General features: G+C 44.6%; 1 protein-coding gene across 2 annotated transcripts in view; it reads left to right on the top strand.

Annotated features, from left to right (window-relative positions):
* Positions 1–19,993, top strand: part of SLC39A8 (solute carrier family 39 member 8) — a 125,074-nt gene that overhangs the window by 84,642 nt on the left and 20,439 nt on the right. For both annotated transcript variants that reach the window (XM_073601615.1, XM_073601624.1), the window contains exon 7: positions 19,057–19,264. In XM_073601615.1, coding sequence (XP_073457716.1) covers positions 19,057–19,264 — 208 coding nt within the window. The remainder of the gene's footprint in view (positions 1–19,056; positions 19,265–19,993) is intronic.

Genomic DNA, 19,993 nt, shown 5'->3' with positions numbered 1-19,993 from the left:
GGTTCAATAAAGACACCAGTCCATCCAGTTCAAACCTGAGTGTGTACAATTGTCCCTATCCCTGTACATTGTGTCTCATTAAGATGCTCATCTATTATTATTAATATTTATTTAAGGTACCCATATAGTGCCGTCAATTTAAGCAGCACACCCCACATATATCACACACTCACATCAGTCCCTACCCTCAAGGAGCCCAAAATCCAAGGTCCCCAACTCACATTCACATACTAGGGCCAATTTTGGACTGAAGCCAATTAACCTACCAGCATGTCTTTGGAGTGTGGGAGGAAACCGGAGTACCTGGAGGAAACCCACGCAGGCACAGGGAGAACATGCAAACTCCAGGCAGGTAGTGTCGTGGTTGGGATTCGAACCAGCAAACCTTTTTACTGCTAGGTGAGAGTGCTACCCACTACGCCAAAATGTGCCAAAATTTATAACTGCAGTGTACTCTTATCAGGTAACATTGTTCCCATCTACACTACAAAACACATTTTCCCTATGTTATGAAGATGAGAAGAAAGGAGATTACCATACCCTTGGCAATTTCCGTAGTCCAGTCATAGGGTGACTGATTTGTGAAGCTTTGTGATTTGAGCCTATACTCTGTCTGCTATTAGGATTTTTTCCCCTTTACTTCCATTTGTGTGGGACGAACAGTGCACATTAGTTGCAGTTATGTGCATTGCTCTATGCACACTACAAATCCCATTGTCCATAGTACCTAGCCCATGTTGGGAGTGAGCGAGAGGGTGGCTACATTTTTACATACAGTGGGACCATGGAGATTCAATGTAGCTACCCTCTAAACAGAAGTTGGATCACAGCACCAAAAAAAAGGAGATTTGGAGGAGGCGGAGAGCAATAGAAGGGACATTAGGGGTTTGCAGCCCTTCCTCGTTCGCCTGAATGGGTTGCATTTGGCAGGCCTGCTGCCCGCTAACCCCTGACCGCTTCATGTTGGGTAGTGTTTTCTATGGGCTTGAAGTAAAGCATTGCAACGTGAGATTTGTAAACACCCCCCTACTCTGCCTATTGCAGCTGAAGTGGTGTGGGGCATTAAAAACATGGCTCAACTGCGCATTTTAACTGCACTTCTAAATGAAGCCTTACTATAACTATGCGGTGTCACATTTTGGTACAGTGGTTTTTGATAGAAACATTGTAATTGTTACATTGTAATTGAAGGAAGCTGTTGCATGCAGATAACAGGCCTTCTCTGTAATGCCTCATGCACACTAGACGTTTTGCTAACTCTCCTAGACTCTTTTCTTCCTGGCAGCAGAGCTTGATGCATGTAAATGAGTGTAATGGGTTTAGGTGCATTTAGGCGCCTTAAGTGCTTGAATATCTTTCATTGGACAGAATAATTATTTATTTTGGCTATTGAAAAGAAAAGCGCTAAACGTGCCTAGTGCTTAGGCGTTTTTAGACACGTTCAGACGCGTTTACATGTGTTTAGATGCGTCAATCGTTTTTTCTGCCAAAATACTGCTGCTCCTGGATGTACTGGATGTGGTTTTTTTTTTTCTGCTTCCAAACTTCTCTGAAAACCTATCTGTGCCAGGACATATAGGCTAACATGCACACGCTGGAAAACAAAGGTCATATGCCCCTAGGAGCAGTAGAAAAAATGTCCAGTGTGTGTGAGGCCTTACATGATCTGCAGAAACCTAAAAAGTAAAACTTAAAGGGGAAAAAAAATCTTTATCTTGATTAATCCCTACATAACTCATAAAAATATTTTTTTTCTATTGCTCATACTCAAAATGTATGTTATGTTTATTCATTTTTCTATGTTATTTCTAAAAAAAAGCAAAGAAACAATAAAAAAAAAAAACAATTTCTTTTATTTGGAAATTACTTTATTATATGTTGCACCAGAAACATAATTTTAAACGTGACTATTAAATTTGTACTAGTTGTTTTAAAACTGAACTGGTCAAACTGGAAAAAAAAAACATGTTTTCCTATTTTTAATTATTCCTGACTTTATGGCAATTATAAAAATGGATTAAAGCGGAGCTTTACCCAAAAGGGGAAGCTCCACTTGTTTGCTTTCAGGGGGAGGGAGGAGCAGGTACCTGTTTTTGATAGTTACCTGTCCCCACTTCTGGGAGGCCCCCCAGAAGTTTGCCCCCCCCTCCTTTTTTCCCCGCCGCTGGGCCATTCACAAAGTGCAGCACGCTTCATGCATGAGCAGTAGGGAACCGCCGGTTTCCCTTACAAGGAATGGCAGCGGCAGCACCCGAGAGCAGATTCAACTGGGGTGCAGACATTGCGGTATCCCTGGACAGGTAAGTGTCCTAATAATAAAAGTCAGCAGCTACAGTATTTGTAGCTACTGACTTTAAATTTTTTAGTGGGGTGGCTAGAGCTCCTCTTTAACTCCTGAAAGACAATACTGCAAATAAAGCCATAATTACCTCTGGAAAGCCATATATTAACGACTGTCTCCTTAAAGCTGGCCATAGATAAAAAATAAATAACATCTTCCTTCATCGACCACTGCCATAATACACTGATCAGCAGATGCAGCTAATTGGTTGTGGTCTCTGATCGAACAAAGCTTTCTAGCATTTCCCTTTAGCTTGACACATGGTCCTTGGAATTTTGATTATTGGAATCTGATCCTTGGAATAATAAATGAACCTTAGGAAGGCACATTATTTTAAAAAGCTGTGCATGCTAAAGGACATAAACATTCTTTTGGTCCTAAATATTTATCTTTTTGCATTGGCTGACTCTAATGCCGTGTACACATGACCGGACTTTTCCACCGAACTGGTCCGACGGACCTTTCTGTCGAAAAATCTGTCGAAGTTTAGAAATAGAACACGTTTCAAATCTTTCCGACAGACTAGAGTCCAATCGAAAAATCTGTTCATCTGTATGCTAGTCCGACGGACAAAAAAGGACACAAGGGCAGCTATTGGCTACTGGCTATGAACTTCCTTATTCTAGTCTGGTCGTACGTCATTGCGTTCAAAACGGTCGGACTTTGGTGTGATCGTGTGTAGGCAAGTCCGTTTCGTTGGAACTCCGTCGAAAAGTCCTTCGGAGTTCAGTCAGACGAAACGTCCGGTCGTGTGTACACAGCATAAAATGTTACATGTATTTCCACATTTCTGAATAAAGGTGGGGTGAACATAAAATGAGTTTTCCTATCAAAGGGCCCTTATCTTTAAAAGGCATTCTTGTTCAGTGTCCCATAACAGTTGCAGATATAGCAGCAATCATTATCATTTTGGTACTTAATTAAACCCCTACTCAACATACATTGGAATCCTTATGTGCATATAAATAATAATATTTGATGAGGAGGATGGGGGAAAGGGGTCTATATATACCAAAGATCCTATACATCTCAAACAACAACACTAACTACATATTCTGGTAGGAGGCCATACTTGGCTTATACAAATGTATTTATTTATTACAGGTGCTTATATAGTGCCATCAATTTAAGCAGCACTTTACATACATACATATATATATATATATATATATATATATATATATATATATATATATATACATTAGTCCCTATGTGGGTCCCTAACTCACATTCATACAGTATCTCACAAAAGTGAGTACACCCCTCACATTTTTGTAAATATTCTATTATGTCTTTTCATGTGACAACACTGAAGAAATGACACATTGTTACAATATAAAGTAGTGAGTGTACAGCTTGTATAACGGTGTAAACATGCTGTCGACCTCAAAATAACTCAACACACAGCCATTAATGTCTAAACTGCTGGCAACAAAATTGAGTACACCCCTAAGTGAAAATGTCCAAAGTGTTAATATTTTGTGTGGCCACCATTATTTTCCAGCACTGCCTTAACCCTCTTGGGCAAGGAGTTCACCAGAGCTTCACAGGTTGCCAATGGAGTCCTCTTCCACTCCTCCATGATGACATCACAGAGCTGGTGGATGTTAGAGAACTTGCGCTCCTCCACCTTCTGTTTGAGGATGCCCCAGAGATGCTCAATAGGGTTTAGGTCTGGAGACATGCTTGGCCAGTCCATCACCTTTAACCTCAGCTTCTTTAGCAAGGCAGTGGTCATCTTGGAGGTGTGTTTGGGGTAGTTATGTTGGAATACTGCCCTGCGGCCCAGTCTCCGAAGGGAGGGGATCATGCTCTGCTTCAGTATGTCACAGTATATGTTGGCATTCATGGTTCCCTCAATGAACTGTAGCTCCCCAGTGCCGGAAGCACTCATGCAGCCCCAGACCATGACACTCCCACCACCATGCTTGACTGTAGGCAAGACACACTTGTCTTTGTACTCCTCACCTGGTTGCCACCACACACGCTTGACACCATCTGAACCAAATGAGTTTATCTTGATCTCATCAGACCACAGGACATGGTTCCAGTAATCCATGTCCTTAGTCTGCTTGTCTTCAGCAAACTGTTTGCGGGCTTTTTTGTGCATCATCTTTAGAAGAGGCTTCCTTCTGGGACGACAGCCATGCAGACCAATTTGATGCAGTGTGCAGCGTATGGTCTGAGCACTGACAGGCTGACCCCCTACCCCTTCAACCTTTGCAGCACTTCTGGCAGCACTCATAAGTCTACTTCCCAAAGAAAACCTCTGGATATGACGCTGAGCATGTGCACTCAACTTCTTTGGTCGATCATAGCGCGGCCTGTTCTTTTTTTCAGATCCTAAGAGAGTTATTTGCCATGAAGTGCCATATTGAACTTCCAGTGACCAGTATGAGAGATTGAGAGCGATAACATCAAATTTAACACACCTGCTCCCCATTCACACCTGAGACCTTCTAACACTAACAAGTCACATGATATCGGGGAGGGAAAATGGCTAATTGGGCCCAATTTGTACATTTTCACTTAGGGGTGTACTCACTTTTGTTGCCAGCGGTTTAGACATTAATGGCTATGTGTTGAGTTATTTTGAGGGGACAGCAAATTTACACTGTTATACAAGCTATACACTCACTACTTTACATTGTAGCAAAGTGTAATTTCTTCAGTGTTGTCATGAAAATATATAATAAAATATTTACAAAAATGTGAGGGGTGTACTCACTTTTGTGAGATACTGTACATACACATACTAGGGCCAATTTAGACAGGAGCCAATTGACCTACCAGCATGTCTTTGGAGTGTGGTAAGAAACTGGAGTACCCAGAGGAAACCCACACAGACACAGGGAGAACATGCAAATTCTAGGCAGGTAGTTGCTGTGCTTGGGAGTTGAACCAACAACCTTAGTTCTATTAAAATCAGTCATGGGGACAAAAAGATAATGTTCACTCGTAAAACCCCTTCTCTTCAGTGGCTGGGCAGGTTCATGGTTGGCCAACACCTTTGATAAAACAAGACATGTCCAGTCTACCTGTAGATATTCAGAATGCGAGGCATACGAGTTTTCACAGGCCAGAAGTCATTGCTGCAGCAATAATTTTACTGATGTCAGCTATTCAATTGCAACAAGAGTTTTCATCCAGACAAACCCACCAACAATAAAACTGACAATTTGAAAGGACTGAATTTGACATTAGGCACCATAGCTTGGGGCACAAAATATAAAGAACCCTTCCTCTCTCCCATGCATTGTTTGCATAAGTAAAATCTACCTCTCCTTGGCCCCACTGGGAAGTTGGATTCCACCTCCTTCTTTTTCTTCTCTCTTCCCCTTTCTCTTCTTCTCCATGCCCACCCCTTTGCCCCCCCTCCCCCTTTTCCTTTCTGTTTCCCACTCTAACCCCCTTTTCTTCTCCTCCTTGGTCACCCCCCCTCTTTTTTTTTTTTCTGTTCACTGGTCACCCAGACTTCCATGGAGCTAGGATTGCAAGATGGTACTATCCCTTGTACTCAGTCTTTATTAAGCCTCCATGTACCGTTTTTTTGGGTAACAGGGTTTGATCTTTATTATATATTCTCCTTTATGATGGCCTTGCTAACTGGGCTCTTTAACCATTTCGTTTTTTACATGACTGACAGATTTGTCATACAGAGTCTTCATACTCTAGTTTTGAGACCTATGTAATGTGTATCTTTTTGATTTTACGTTCAAATTTTTCTTTTTGTAACTGCACACTGCTGTAATGTCTTTTGTTACATTGAAAAATATTCTTTTTTTCTCAATAAAAATTTATTATGGAAAAAAAATAGCCATTCCCACTTTATTTCACTACTTTACATTTTTTGTCTACCAGCATTCTCAGGGTGACTATTTTTGTATTCAGTAAAGTATATACCTTTTATCAGCAACTTTTTTTTACATTTGACAATAAAAAAGATAAGATCCTGAGAGTCATTATAATTAAAGTTTTACAGTAGATTAGGTTAATGCTGACAAAATGCTGTCTGCAATAAACCACTAAAATACTTGAAGGTGTTAAGATTCTTTTTATAGCTTATATCATTTTGACAGCATAGTACATGTGTTGCTAAATGTCAGGTTTAATTATACTATTAGAAACTGCTGTAACAGCAAAACGTTGTACAGCACATATAAAGAATCTGCGTCATGAACAAACCAATATTGGCATATTGTGTGAAAGGTCTTAGCCTTGTAAGCTTGTATTTCTATATATCTTTTTTTTTTTCAAAAACATTTACAAGGCTCATTTCCTGTGGCTTACATTCCCTTTACTGCCAATCATTGCACATTTTTCTGTAAAAAATCTGCTGACCTTTTATTTATATGCTTGTATATTTGGTGGATTTGATTCCTACAATTGTGTATATAATAAAGAAAACTTATATATATATATCTATATATAGATATCTATATATCTATATATAGATATCTATATATAGATATCTATATATAGATATATATATATATATATATCTATATATATATAGATATTGTGAGGGGTTAGCTCGGCAGCGGGTGTGTGTGACCCCCTGGATGGGTTCACCACACAAAAACAGGCACAGCAGACAGCTTGGTAGGTGAAACAAAAAACAAAGGTGCGGTTTATTCAGACTAGATGCATTGAAAAAATAACAGAAAAACAAAAAGAAACATGAAAAGAAATCCTGGTCAGCTTGACCGCTTACTACACACGTAGATTCCCTAACTAACAACTGGGTGCAGCCTTGTGCTGCCCCAGACCCTATCTCTCTTTGAGAAGTTTTGCCACACAGGCGTTAACTCACCGCAAAGCTCAGATACCACACTCCCCAGTCTACACAATCACAGAACTGGTTCCAGGATGGAGCATCTCCCTAAGCATGCTGGGGTGATTTCTATAGGTCTTAATGAGCCCACTTACTTCAGCTGGGCTCATTAACTCTTCCCCTGCAGGACTCCCAGCACTCCCCCTAGTGGTATAAGTCAGCATAAAGCCTGAATCTAGGGCATACATATTTTCCATCCTGGATGCAACCAGGTGTTTTTACCTGCCTGCTGTCACATACCCCCCCCTCTTGTTTCAACCTTGGGGTTGGAACACACGCAGTCAGGCACGCATGTACTCGAGACAAAGCATCCACATTCCCCATTTTAACGCCAGGGCGATGCTTTACTGTAAAGTTGAATTCCTGTAGGGCCAGGAACCACCTATTTATCCTTCTATTGGTCTCCTTGTTTTGAGCCATCCACTTTAAAGGAGCGTGATCAGTTACCAGGTCAAAGTGCCTACCTAATAGATAGTACCGAAGGGAATCTAGAGCCCACTTCACAGCTAAACACTCCTTCTCAATTGTGGCGTAATTTACCTCATGGGACTTCAATTTCCTGCTGAGGTAAATGACTGGGTGCTCTTCCCCGTTCCAGACCTGGGACAACACTGCTCCCAACCCAACGTCTGATGCATCAGTTTGTACAACAAAGTCCTTAGAGAAGTCTGGGGAGTACAACACTGGCTGGCTACATAAGGCGGTTTTTAATGACTGGAATGCTGCTTCAGCCTCTGGGGACCATTTGACCATGACAGACTCTTTCCCTTTTGTCAGGTTGGTGAGGGGCACAGCCTGAGAAGCAAAATGGGGGATGAATCGCCGATAATAGCCAGCGATTCCCAGAAAGGCTCGTACCTGTTTCTTGTTGTTGGGACGTGGCCAACTCTGTATGGCCTCAACTTTATTGACTTGAGGCTTTATCACTCCCCTCCCAATAGTGTACCCCAGATATTTGGCCTCCTCCTGTCCAATGGTGCACTTCTTTGGATTGGCTGTAAACCCAGCTTCCCGTATGGAGTCTAAGACTGCTTGCACTTTTGGCAGATGTGAGACCCAATCTGTGCTATGGATAATCACATCATCCAGGTAAGCTGCAGCATACTTCTGATGGGGCCTCAGAATTTTGTCCATTTTCCGCTGGAATGTTGCAGGTGCATTCTGTAACCCAAACGGCATTCTCTTGTATTGGAACGCCCCATCTGGGGTTACAAACGCCGTTTTCTCCTTGGCCGACTCGGCCAGGGGAATTTGCCAATACCCTTTGGTGAGATCGAGAGTTGTCATGTATCGGGCTGTTCCCAGCCGGTCGATCAACTCATCTATACGCGGCATGGGGTAGGTGTCAAATTTTGTAACTTTATTCAATTGTCGAAAATCGTTACAAAACCGCCAGCTCCCATCTGGTTTGGGCACTAGTACGATAGGACTGGACCAGTCACTCTGGGACTCCTCTATCACACCCAATTCCAGCATCCTTTGAACCTCCCCACGTATTGCCTCCCGTCGGGCTTCTGGTATTCTATAAGGTTTTAGTTTTACCCTTTCTCCTGGCGGGGTAATAATATCATGCTCTACGCCAGAGGTTTCTCCCGGTAGCTCAGAGAAAATCTCTTTGTTGCGAAGTACAAACTCTTTAACCTCCTGTTTTTGGGGTTTCGATAAGGAGACTGCGATTCCAACCTCAGGAACAAAGCAATCAGACTGGACCGGTGACAAAGTCTCTGCGACTAGGGATTCCCTATCCCTCCAGGCTTTCAGCAGATTGACGTGATATACCTGTTCCGGCTTTCGCCTTCCTGGCTGTCTAACCCTATAGTTCACCTCACTCACTTTTTCGAGAACTTCGTATGGACCTTGCCATTTGGCCATGAATTTGCTTTCAACCGTAGGGACTAGCACCAATACCTTATCCCCTGGGGAAAAAGTACGGGTCTTGGCCCCACGGTTGTACACTCTCTGCTGTGCTAACTGCGATTGGGCCAAATGTTCCTTTACGATTGGCATTACCTGTGCAATTCTATCTTGCATCAGGGCGACATGCTCAATCACACTCCTGTGGGGAGAACTCTCATTTTCCCAAGTTTCCTTGGCGATATCCAGCAGTCCTCTTGGGTGTCTCCCATAGAGTAACTCGAAGGGTGAGAAACCCGTAGAGGATTGGGGTACCTCCCTAATGGCAAACATCAAATAGGGTATTAGACAGTCCCAATTCTTTCCATCTCTATCCACCACCTTCTTTAACATTTGTTTTAGGGTTTTGTTGAATCTTTCAACCAACCCATCTGTTTGGGGGTGATACACAGACGTACGTAATTGTGTCACTTTGAACAACTTGCATAGTTCTTTCATAACTCGGGACATAAAAGGTGTACCTTGGTCCGTAAGCAGTTCCTTACAAATACCCACACGGCTAAAAACAAGTGATAGTTCTTTGGCTATGGTTTTGGCCGAGGTATTTCGAAGAGGAATCGCTTCCGGATAACGGGTGGCATAGTCCATTATAACCAAAATGTACTGATGCCCCCTAGCGGACTTCATTATCGGACCTACCAAATCCATTGCGATCCTCTCAAAGGGGATCTCAATGATAGGAAGAGGTACCAGCGGGTTACGGAAATGTGGCATAGGTGCCGATTTCTGACACACAGGGCAGGAGGAACAATAATTTTCTGTTTCCTTCATGACCCCAGGCCAATAGAATCTCTGCAATACTCTCTCTCTGGTTTTCTCTGTCCCCAGATGACCTCCAAGAATGTGCCCATGGGCCAATTCCAACACCAACTTCCGGTAAGGTTTGGGCACCACAAGTTGCTCAACGGTTTCTTCTGCCCTTTGAGCCACTCGATACAGTAGGTCCCTTTCCACAGTGAAGTACGGGTAAGTGCAAGTTTTTTCTGGGTTCACTAACTCACCATCTATTTTCACCACATTCTCCCGTGCCTTTATTAGGGTGGGGTCTTTTAACTGTTCTGTGGCAAAATTTTCCCTGTGAACCTCAAGATCTGAAAATTCCACAGACGGCATGTTTTCATCTGAGGATGTTGGCTCCTCCCCATTTTCTCGAGTTTCCCCTGCCAATACCGACAAGGGAAATTCTGGAGAGTCCTCACCACTCTCAGAGGAATTCTGGTCATCATCTTTCTGGTCTATAGGGGCACCAGTGGGGGGCTCAGGACAATCCCAGAGTTCCCAGAACATTGGAAAATCCCTTCCCACAATGGCATCATGTGGTAAGTGAGACACTAACCCCACCTGATGAGAGAGGTTACCTTTGTGGGTCTCAAAAAACACTGAAGTTACAGGATACTCTCGGGTGTCCCCATGCACACAAATAACAGCCACCTTGTTATTCCCAGAGACCACTGTAGTAACTAATTCAGCCTTTATCAATGTCACCAGGCTACCTGAATCCAGCAACACATCCACATTTCTACCATTAATACACATTTTACATAAATGTTTCTCAGGTCCCCGAATGGCAGTACAAGCGACTGTCGCAAACATCGACTGACGTCTGTCCCTTATAAAGTCACATTGCATAGGTTCATCCACAACTGGGCAATTAGCTGAAATATGTCCCTCTTGCCGGCAGCGGTAGCAAATAATCTTTTTCGCTGCCCCTTGCGGCCTGGGCTTCCCGGGCTGCTTCCGCCAGACATTAGGTTGAACCCCCACCTTCTCACTCTCTCCACCCTCACCCCTTGGAGTCATCTTACCCGCCACTGGGGATGGTCTGGTCTTAGGGTGGAAAGTCCGTGAGTCCCTGGAAGAGGTGGTCAGGTTCTCTGTAGCCAAGTACCTCTCAACCAGATCCACAAGCTTATCTGCAGTTTCTGGGTCTCCATGGCTTACCCACTTTTGGATGGAAGTAGGAAGAGCTCTCAGAAAACGATCCATAACAACACGTTCCACAATGTTTGGTGCGGTCAAAGTCTCTGGCTGCAGCCACCTCCTGCTCAGGTGAATGAGATCATACATTTGAGACCTGGGGGGTTTTCCAAGCCGGAAAGTCCAGTTATGTACACGCTGAGCCCGGACGGCCAGGGTGACACCCAGCCGTGCCAATATTTCTGTTTTTAGCACCACATAGTCTTTTGCTTGGTCCGGCTCTAGGTCATAATAGGCTTTCTGCGATTCCCCTGTTAACAGAGGGGCCACAAGTCCAGCCCACTGCTCCTTAGGCCACTTTTCCCTTTCAGCAGTCCTTTCAAATGTGGTCAAAAACACCTCCGGATCATCCTCTCCAGTCATTTTTGTCAGTAAACGGCTCACACCAAAGGATGCAGTATTAGTGGAACCACTTGCCTCACTGGTCTGCGGCCGTTGCTGCATTAATGTCTCGATTTGTTGTTGGAGTCTCTGCTCTTGCTTTTGTAACAGCTCTATGAAGCGGGCCTCAGATTGCTGCTGGGCTTGTTGCTGAGCGTCCAGACTCTGCAGTTGAGCTTTCTGCTGAGCTTCCAGACTCTGCTGCAAAGTTGCATTTGTCCGCTGCTGATTTGCATTTGCTAGAGCCAGCTGTCTCAGTATCTCCTCCATGCTGGCCTTAAAAAAAAAAAAAAAAAACTGCCCCTGCTTCTCCACCAACTGTGAGGGGTTAGCTCGGCAGCGGGTGTGTGTGACCCCCTGGATGGGTTCACCACACAAAAACAGGCACAGCAGACAGCTTGGTAGGTGAAACAAAAAACAAAGGTGCGGTTTATTCAGACTAGATGCATTGAAAAAATAACAGAAAAACAAAAAGAAACATGAAAAGAAATCCTGGTCAGCTTGACCGCTTACTACACACGTAGATTCCCTAACTAACAACTGGGTGCAGCCTTGTGCTGCCCCAGACCCTATCTCTCTTTGAGAAGTTTTGCCACACAGGCGTTAACTCACCGCAAAGCTCAGATACCACACTCCCCAGTCTACACAATCACAGAACTGGTTCCAGGATGGAGCATCTCCCTAAGCATGCTGGGGTGATTTCTATAGGTCTTAATGAGCCCACTTACTTCAGCTGGGCTCATTAACTCTTCCCCTGCAGGACTCCCAGCACTCCCCCTAGTGGTATAAGTCAGCATAAAGCCTGAATCTAGGGCATACATATTTTCCATCCTGGATGCAACCAGGTGTTTTTACCTGCCTGCTGTCACAATATATATATTGTAAGTATGAACTCAACAAGTTTAGTGCAGATGATGGATTATCTACATGGGATTCGCTTGCATTTGAATATACTTAGTATAGAATTTACAAGAAATGCGAAATGCAATTTTAAAGCTGTACTCCAGGCAAAAGGTAAATGTGCAGGTGAAATACATACTGTTTTTTGCTGCTCTGCAGTCTGCACTACAGTTACTCAATGCATGGCTTGGGACTTACAACAGCCTAAACTGAAAAATGCATTTTGCATTTTTGTCACGTTTAGCATTTTCCCGCAGCCGCGGTCAGGGTAGGCTAGTGTACCTATAGCCTAAGAAACAATGCTATGAATGCAGTTCATCAGAACGTGAATTGCTCTTTTCCTCATCATGCTGGGTGATGTGCAAGTGGTTTCAGTAGGATGATATTAATACTAATTAAGTTACTTATTCAATGTATGCAAATGTAAATGTAACATTTTTATAGACTCCATAACTAGTAGTTGTTTTTTGGTGGCTTGTTTTTGTCAGTTTTTATTTGCATTTTCCATCTTTTATAAGAGCCTATTAAAGGAAAGGTAAGCCAAACAAATCCTCTATTAGAAACACAGGTGTAAATTGCTCATAGTATGGATCAAATATACAATCCAGCATTTGTCTCCGGAGTTGTAGAAGAAAATAAATATTTTACCAGAAAAAATGTAGTTCTCCTTATTTAATGAGAATCAGTAATGAATCTGACAATCAAATAATCATGTTGTTTCTGGATAGAAGAGGAAGGTAGGGAAAATAGGATTTTTTAAAACAGCTTACCTGTAAAATCCTTTTCTTTCGAAGGACATCACGGGACACAGAGCCACAGTAATTACTGATGGGTTATATAGGTATCACTGGTGATTGGACACTGGCACACCCTATCAGGAAGTTCAACCCCCTATATAATCCCTCCCCCTTGCAGGGATACCTCAGTTTTGTAGCCAAGCAATATAGTGTATTAGAAGAGGGGTGGGACCTCTGTGTCCCGTGATGTCCTTCGAAAGAAAAGGATTTTACAGGTAAGCTGTTTTAAAAAATCCTATTTTCTTTCTCGAACATCACGGGACACAGAGCCACAGTAATTACTGATGGGATGTCCCAGAGCAATGCTACCTGAGGGGGGGAACCACGACCAAGTAGGGTGCAATCAGACCTGAGGACCCTGTACCGCTGCCTGCAGCACACTACGCCCAAAGGCGATATCCTCATGCCTTCTCACATCCACCTGATAGAATCTGGTGAATGTATGAACTGAAGACCAGGTTGCGGCCTTGCAGATTTGAGCCATAGAGGCCCGGTGATGCACTGCCCAAGAAGCACCAATAGCCCTTGTGGAATGTGCCCTGATCTGAAACGGAGGAATCTTCTGTTTCAAACCGTAAGCTTGAATGATCAACTGTCGAATCCATTTAGAAATGGTAGCTTTTGACGCTGCCTGTCCTCTATTGGGACCCTCTGGCAGCACAAACAAAACATCCGTCTTGCGGATCTGAGTAGTTGCCCCTAGATAGGCCTTAACTGCTCTTACTACATCCAACGAATGTAGAGATCTCTCTTCCGGAGAACAGGGATCTGGAAAAAAGGAAGGTAGAACAATGTCTTGGTTTAAATGAAAATCAGAAACCACCTTCGGTAAAAAACTAGGATGAGGGCGTAGTACCACTCTATCCTTGTGTATAATCAAATAAGGCTCCTTACAGGAAAGAGCTGCTAATTCTGATACTCTTCTAGCAGAAGAGATGGCCACCAGAAAAATTAATTTCCTTGTCAACAAGACCAAAGGAATCTGACTTATTGGTTCAAAAGGCCGTTTCTGTAACACAGCCAGGACCAAATTCAAGTCCCAGGGGTTTAGGGGCGCTTTAACCGGAGGATTAAGACGCATCACCCCCTGCATAAAGTTTCGGACCAAAGAATGCGAAGCAAGTGGCCGCTGAAATAATACTGATAAAGCAGAGACCTGGCCTTTGATGGTACTCAAGGCCAGCTTCATCTCTAATCCCATCTGTAGAAAATCAAGGATTCTACCTATGACATATTTCCTGGGATGCCAACCTCTGGATTCACACCAGGTTATATAAGCTTTCCAGACTCTATGATAAATCATCCTGGAAGCTGGCTTCCTTGCATTAATCAAGGTAGATATGACAGGACCTGAGAGCCCACGACTCTTCAGAACGTGGGTCTCAATAGCCAAACCGTCAAATTTAGCGTTTGTAAGGCAGGATGGAACACTGGACCTTGAGATAACAGGTCTGGGCGTTCCGGTAGTGTCCACGGGGAACCTACCGTCATCCTTACTATTTCTGCATACCAAGTCCTTCTGGGCCAAGCGGGGGCCACCAGAAGTACCGACTTCCTTTCCTGCCTGATCCTGTGAAGGAGTCGTGGTAGTAGCAGAATAGGCGGGAATGCGTAAATCAGTGAGAACCGATGCCACGGAATCACCAACGCATCCGTCCCGCATGCAAGAGGATCTTTTGTCCTTGCCACAAATCTGTCTATCTTTTTGTTGAATCGGGATGCAAAGAGATCTACATCTGGAACCCCCCATCTTTGGCATATGGCCCAAAAGACGTCGGGATGCAGAGACCACTCCCCTGGAAGTAACTGCTGGCGACTTAGATAGTCCGCCTGCCAATTCTCTATTCCCGGGATGAAAACTGCCGATATGCATGGCACATGCTTCTCTGCCCAGACTAAGATCTGGTTCACCTCTTTTTGAGCAGCTCGGCTCCGGGTGCCTCCCTGATGATTGACATAAGCCACTGCTGTGGCATTGTCGGACTGGATCCTGACCGGACAACCCTGTAGCCTGATAGTCCAGGCTTTTAGAGCTAGATGTATCGCCCGGATCTCCAGAATGTTGATGGGTAAGGTCCTCTCTGTCTTGGACCATACTCCTTGGACCGCAGCCTGTTCCAGAACTGCTCCCCAACCTGACAGACTGGCATCTGTTGTTACCACCGTCCAGGTAACCGGTAGAAAGGATTTCCCCTTCTGCAGGTTTTCGGGTATGAGCCACCAATTGAGGCTCTGACGCACCGCATGCGACAGGTGCATCGGAAAGTCTAATGCCTGAACCTTCTTGTTCCAGGTCGACAGAATACTGTGTTGCAGCATTCTTGAGTGAAACTGAGCATAGGGAACTGCTTCGAATGAAGACACCATCTTCCCTAGTAGCCTCATACAAAGGCGGACTGAGGGACCCTTCTTGGTCCTTACTGTCAGAATCAGCTCTCTCAAAGCAGTGATCTTTGCCTGGGGTAGAAATATTTTCTCCTGGCTTGTATGTATAATCAGACCTAAATATTCCAGTCTTCTTACTGGTTTTAGGAAAGACTTTTCTAAGTTGAGGATCCAACCCAGGTGTTCTAGATACCTGACCGTAGTCCTCAAGTTTCCATTCAAAGAGGCTACCGACCGGTCTATCAAGAGCAGGTCGTCTAGGTATGCTATGACAGCTATACCCTGAGCCCTTAATCTGGCCAGAGGAGGAGCCAAGATCTTTGTGAACACTCGAGGTGCAGTGGCTATCCCAAAGGGCAGAGCCATAAACTGGAAATGGCGCCCTCCTACCTCGAAGCGCAGAAACTTCTGATGAGCAGGAAAAATGGGCACATGCAGATATGCATCTCTGATGTCTATTGATGCCAGAAATTCTCCTCCCTGCAGGGTGGGAACTACTGTTCGAATTGATTCCATGCGGAAGGATTGAATCCTTAGGAATCGGTTCAGATCCCTTAAGTCCAAAATGGGCCTGACATCCCCATTTGGCTTTTGGACCGTAAAAAGGTTGGAATAGAAGCCCAATCCCTGGTCCTTTGCGGGAACTATCATAATGACCTCCTGTGACAAAAGTCGCTCTAACGCTAGAAGGAGCGACTGCTTCTTCTCTGGGTCTCTGGGAACATTTGATCTGAGGAACCGAGGAGAAGGGAATTCCTGAAACTCCAGCTTGTACCCTAAGGTTACCGTGGAGACTACCCATCTGTCCTGGAAGTCCTCCTGCCAGAGCTCTGAGAATTGTCGCAGTCTTCCCCCCACTCGAGTGAGCGGGGGCGCCCCCTCATGCAGAGGTCTTAGTGTTTTGCCTAGTAGGCTTCTTTCCCCAGGACTTCTTTTGTCCCTGGGGTTGACTCTTGTCTCTGGACCCCGATGGAGGTGGCCGTCGAGACTGCCTGGAGGCTGAAGCCCCCGGCGCTGGGGAAAGAGTCCGTTTGAAAGAGGGACGCTTACTCTTCTTCTTGACAGGTAAGAGAGTGCTTTTCCCACAAGAGATTCTCTTGATATAGTTATCCAAGTCCTCTCCAAACAACCTTGCACCACGAAATGGAAACCCAGCCAGTAGCTTCTTACATGGTGCTTCGGCTGACCAATTTTTCAACCATAGGATTCTACGTATATGCACCAACCCCAGTGAAAGACGGGAGGTTTGCACGATAGAATCTCTAATGGCGTCAACCACAAAGCATAAGGCCGCTGGAAGGTTAGCAAACCCCTGGGCCTGCTGTTCAGGTAATACTTTGATGACCTGCCTAACATGGTCTCTTAAGTATTGACAGACTCCAATCGCTGCTATTGCAGGTTGGGCCACTGATCCTGCTAAGGAGAAAACATCCTTCAATAGGGATTCCATCCTTTTATCTACAGGATCCCTGAGCATCTGAGCATTGTCTACAGGACAAGTCAGGCTATTATTTATGGAGGAAATGGCGGCATCAATAGCTGGTATTCCCCACATTTTAATAAACTTTTCTTCCATCGGATAAAGTGTTGAAAACTTTCTCGGCGGAAAAAAACGTTTGTCTGGGTGATCCCACTCAGAATAAATAAGCTTTTCAAGTAAAGTATGAACAGGAAAAGCATGTGCTGCTTGGAAAGGTTTCAGTGACCCCAAAGCAGAAGAGGATTCTTTAGCAGTTTCAGGTATGGGCAACTTAAATGTGGAGCGGACCAATCCAGTGAGGATCTGCACTAAGACTTTCTCCTCTTGGGAAGTCGCAGAGGGTCCCTCTCCACCTGAATCCTCCGAAGAGGAATCATCCATCCCATCCTGATCCTCTGAAAGGGATTCATCTCCTTTATCCCAGAGCTCCTCTGTCTGAGGGTCTTGGGGAACAGAGGAAGGCCTAGTGCGTTTTCTTCCACTGAGTGAAGACGTAATCACGGCCATTAATCTTTCCTCTAGACCATTAATGGTTGAGGAAAAAACCTCTTGTGTAATATATACAGGGGCTGAAGTGCCAGAAGCAGGTGTAGCCCCTGACCCCGATGGCTCTCCCTGGCTAGCCGTCCCTGGCCCATCTTTAGGGGGGAAGGATGCTGCCGACAGGGGGCCCTCAGAACCTGAACGAGATCCCCTAGTGTCTCTGGTTCCTGGGGTGCTTGAACCTCTTCTACCCATAGTGCAAAGCAACAAGGTGTGAGGTATACAAATGAACACTGTCCGCTGAGCGATGTAGTCTGGCTAAAAGCCTTGCTACCCAATGCTCAGTCTGGTGTTACTTCAGTAAATGCTGCCTAGGAGAATGCCTGTGTCCCACCTTACATGCGACCGTCAGCTCTGTGTCTCTCAGAAGGCTGAGTGCACCTGTACAGAGTGCCTTTAATAGCCTGCAGCTGGCCTGAGTGGGAGTCTAAACACTCTGTGCTGACATCCCGCCCCCTCCTCTACCGCCCCCCCCCCTCGAGTTTTGAAAAAAAACGAGCGCTTCCCGCACTGCCGACTCTCCTGTCATGCTCTGGAGAAAAGGCTGGGGATGGGGGGGGGGGGGGGGGAGGAGGGAGACTGGTAACAAGATTTGCCTGAACGGCTATCTTCAGAGATGGTGGCCATTAGGCCACAGAGCCCGGGTGGTATAACCACTTTCTAGACCCCTGTGGCCCCTCTCTAGCCTGGGGGGGAACATTCAAACATGAGAAATCCCCCCATCCACCTTACCTGCTTGCAGCCTGCTTGATACGCTGGGACATACACAGCGATTACAACACCTGAGACAGACATTCAGCATGTGTAGGTTTGTGCTCTTGGCAGCCCCCGGTGGTCACAATAGGCATAGCATGCATTTACCTTAAAGGAGAAAAGCCACTAGAACTCAAAAATTCTGTGGAATCTCCTCTTACCTTATCCAGCCGCAGGGTGCCGTTTACACAGACCCAATCTTCACCTCTCACGGTGGGCTCCGTTTGAAAAAACCGTCAGAGACTGGGGCCCCCATCAGTAGGGGGATCCAACAGTTCTGGGACCGTAAAGCACCTCGCCAGAAATTAGGAAGTTTAAAGCCATTTTCTGATCTGCGGGGTCCAGCTCTCTAAAAAGAGAAGCATTACGGGTAAAACCTCGTTTCTTCGGACACGAGGCCCGTGTACCATTCAATTCGGCCATGAAAAGACACTTTGAATGGATCCGGTTCGCCTGGCTTGCCCCAGTATAGGATCTTAGGATATTCCCTTTGGAGCTCAGCACAGGACATCTTTACACGTCCATCACCTAAGACACTGGCGTAAAAACTGAGGTATCCCTGCAAGGGGGAGGGATTATATAGGGGGTTGAACTTCCTGATAGGGTGTGCCAGTGTCCAATCACCAGTGATACCTATATAACCCATCAGTAATTACTGTGGCTCTGTGTCCCGTGATGTTCGAGAAAGAAAGATGTTTTAATGTGCATATTATAAGATGTAGTTCTCACTGATATGTGTTGTTCCTTATAGGAAACAGATGAAGGAAAATGTTGCTGCAAAATAAGGAAATGGACTCCAATGAAAGAGATTGGAACATTAGCATGGATGATTACATTTAGTGATGCCCTGCATAACTTTATTGATGGGCTCGCCATTGGGGCTTCATTTACATTATCTCCTTTGCAAGGGCTGAGTACATCTATCGCCATTGTGTGTGAGGAGTTTCCCCATGAGTTTGGTAAGTGAAATGTATTCTAAATGCCTAAGGTTATAGATCTTGCTCCTGATTCCCACTGATCAGCAGTTTGAATAGTACTACTACTAGGAGCTGCTAGGCTACTATCTATCGCTGTTACTGAATTGTTTTTCTTAATACCTCTTCTTAGCTTTCTACTTCATGATATGGCCAACCACAGTTTTTCCAAATGAACTGCATAGTGCAGGTTCCAGCAGGCCTTGGTATCCCATTGAGGGATGTATATGTCACTATTACTGAATTGTTTTTTTAATACCTCTTCTTAGCTTTCTACTTCATGATATGGCAAACCACAGTTTTTCCAAATGAACTGCACAGTGCAGGTTCCGGCAGGCTTGGTATCCCATTGAGAGATGTTAAATGTCAGTACAATAGACAGCACTATTGCCAGCTGACTGGTTGGGGTTCTGAGTAGGGAGATCTGTACCTGTCATCAAAGTGGAGAAGATGTGTACTGGTTTTCTTCTCTTTGTAAGGTAAAACTTTAATTTGGACTTTCATTAGCGTTCAGCATCAACATTTTTGACCCAACTCTTGCAGGGAGAACAAATAGCTTTGGGAATTTGCTGGTGTGTTGCAACTTTAGAGGCAACCATCCCAAACAGTGTAATTTTTGGTGTCAGAGAGTATTTACAAAAATAGAATGCATACTCCCCTTTAAAAGTAAATGTAAATGTAAGCATCCTTTAATATTAAGTAATCAATTTTTTA

This window comes from Aquarana catesbeiana, linkage group LG01 (assembly GCF_042186555.1).
Source record: "Aquarana catesbeiana isolate 2022-GZ linkage group LG01, ASM4218655v1, whole genome shotgun sequence".
Classification (NCBI taxonomy): domain Eukaryota; kingdom Metazoa; phylum Chordata; class Amphibia; order Anura; family Ranidae; genus Aquarana; species Aquarana catesbeiana.
Note: the sequence above shows the minus strand (reverse complement) of the source record. Positions and strands in the feature narration are given on the sequence as shown.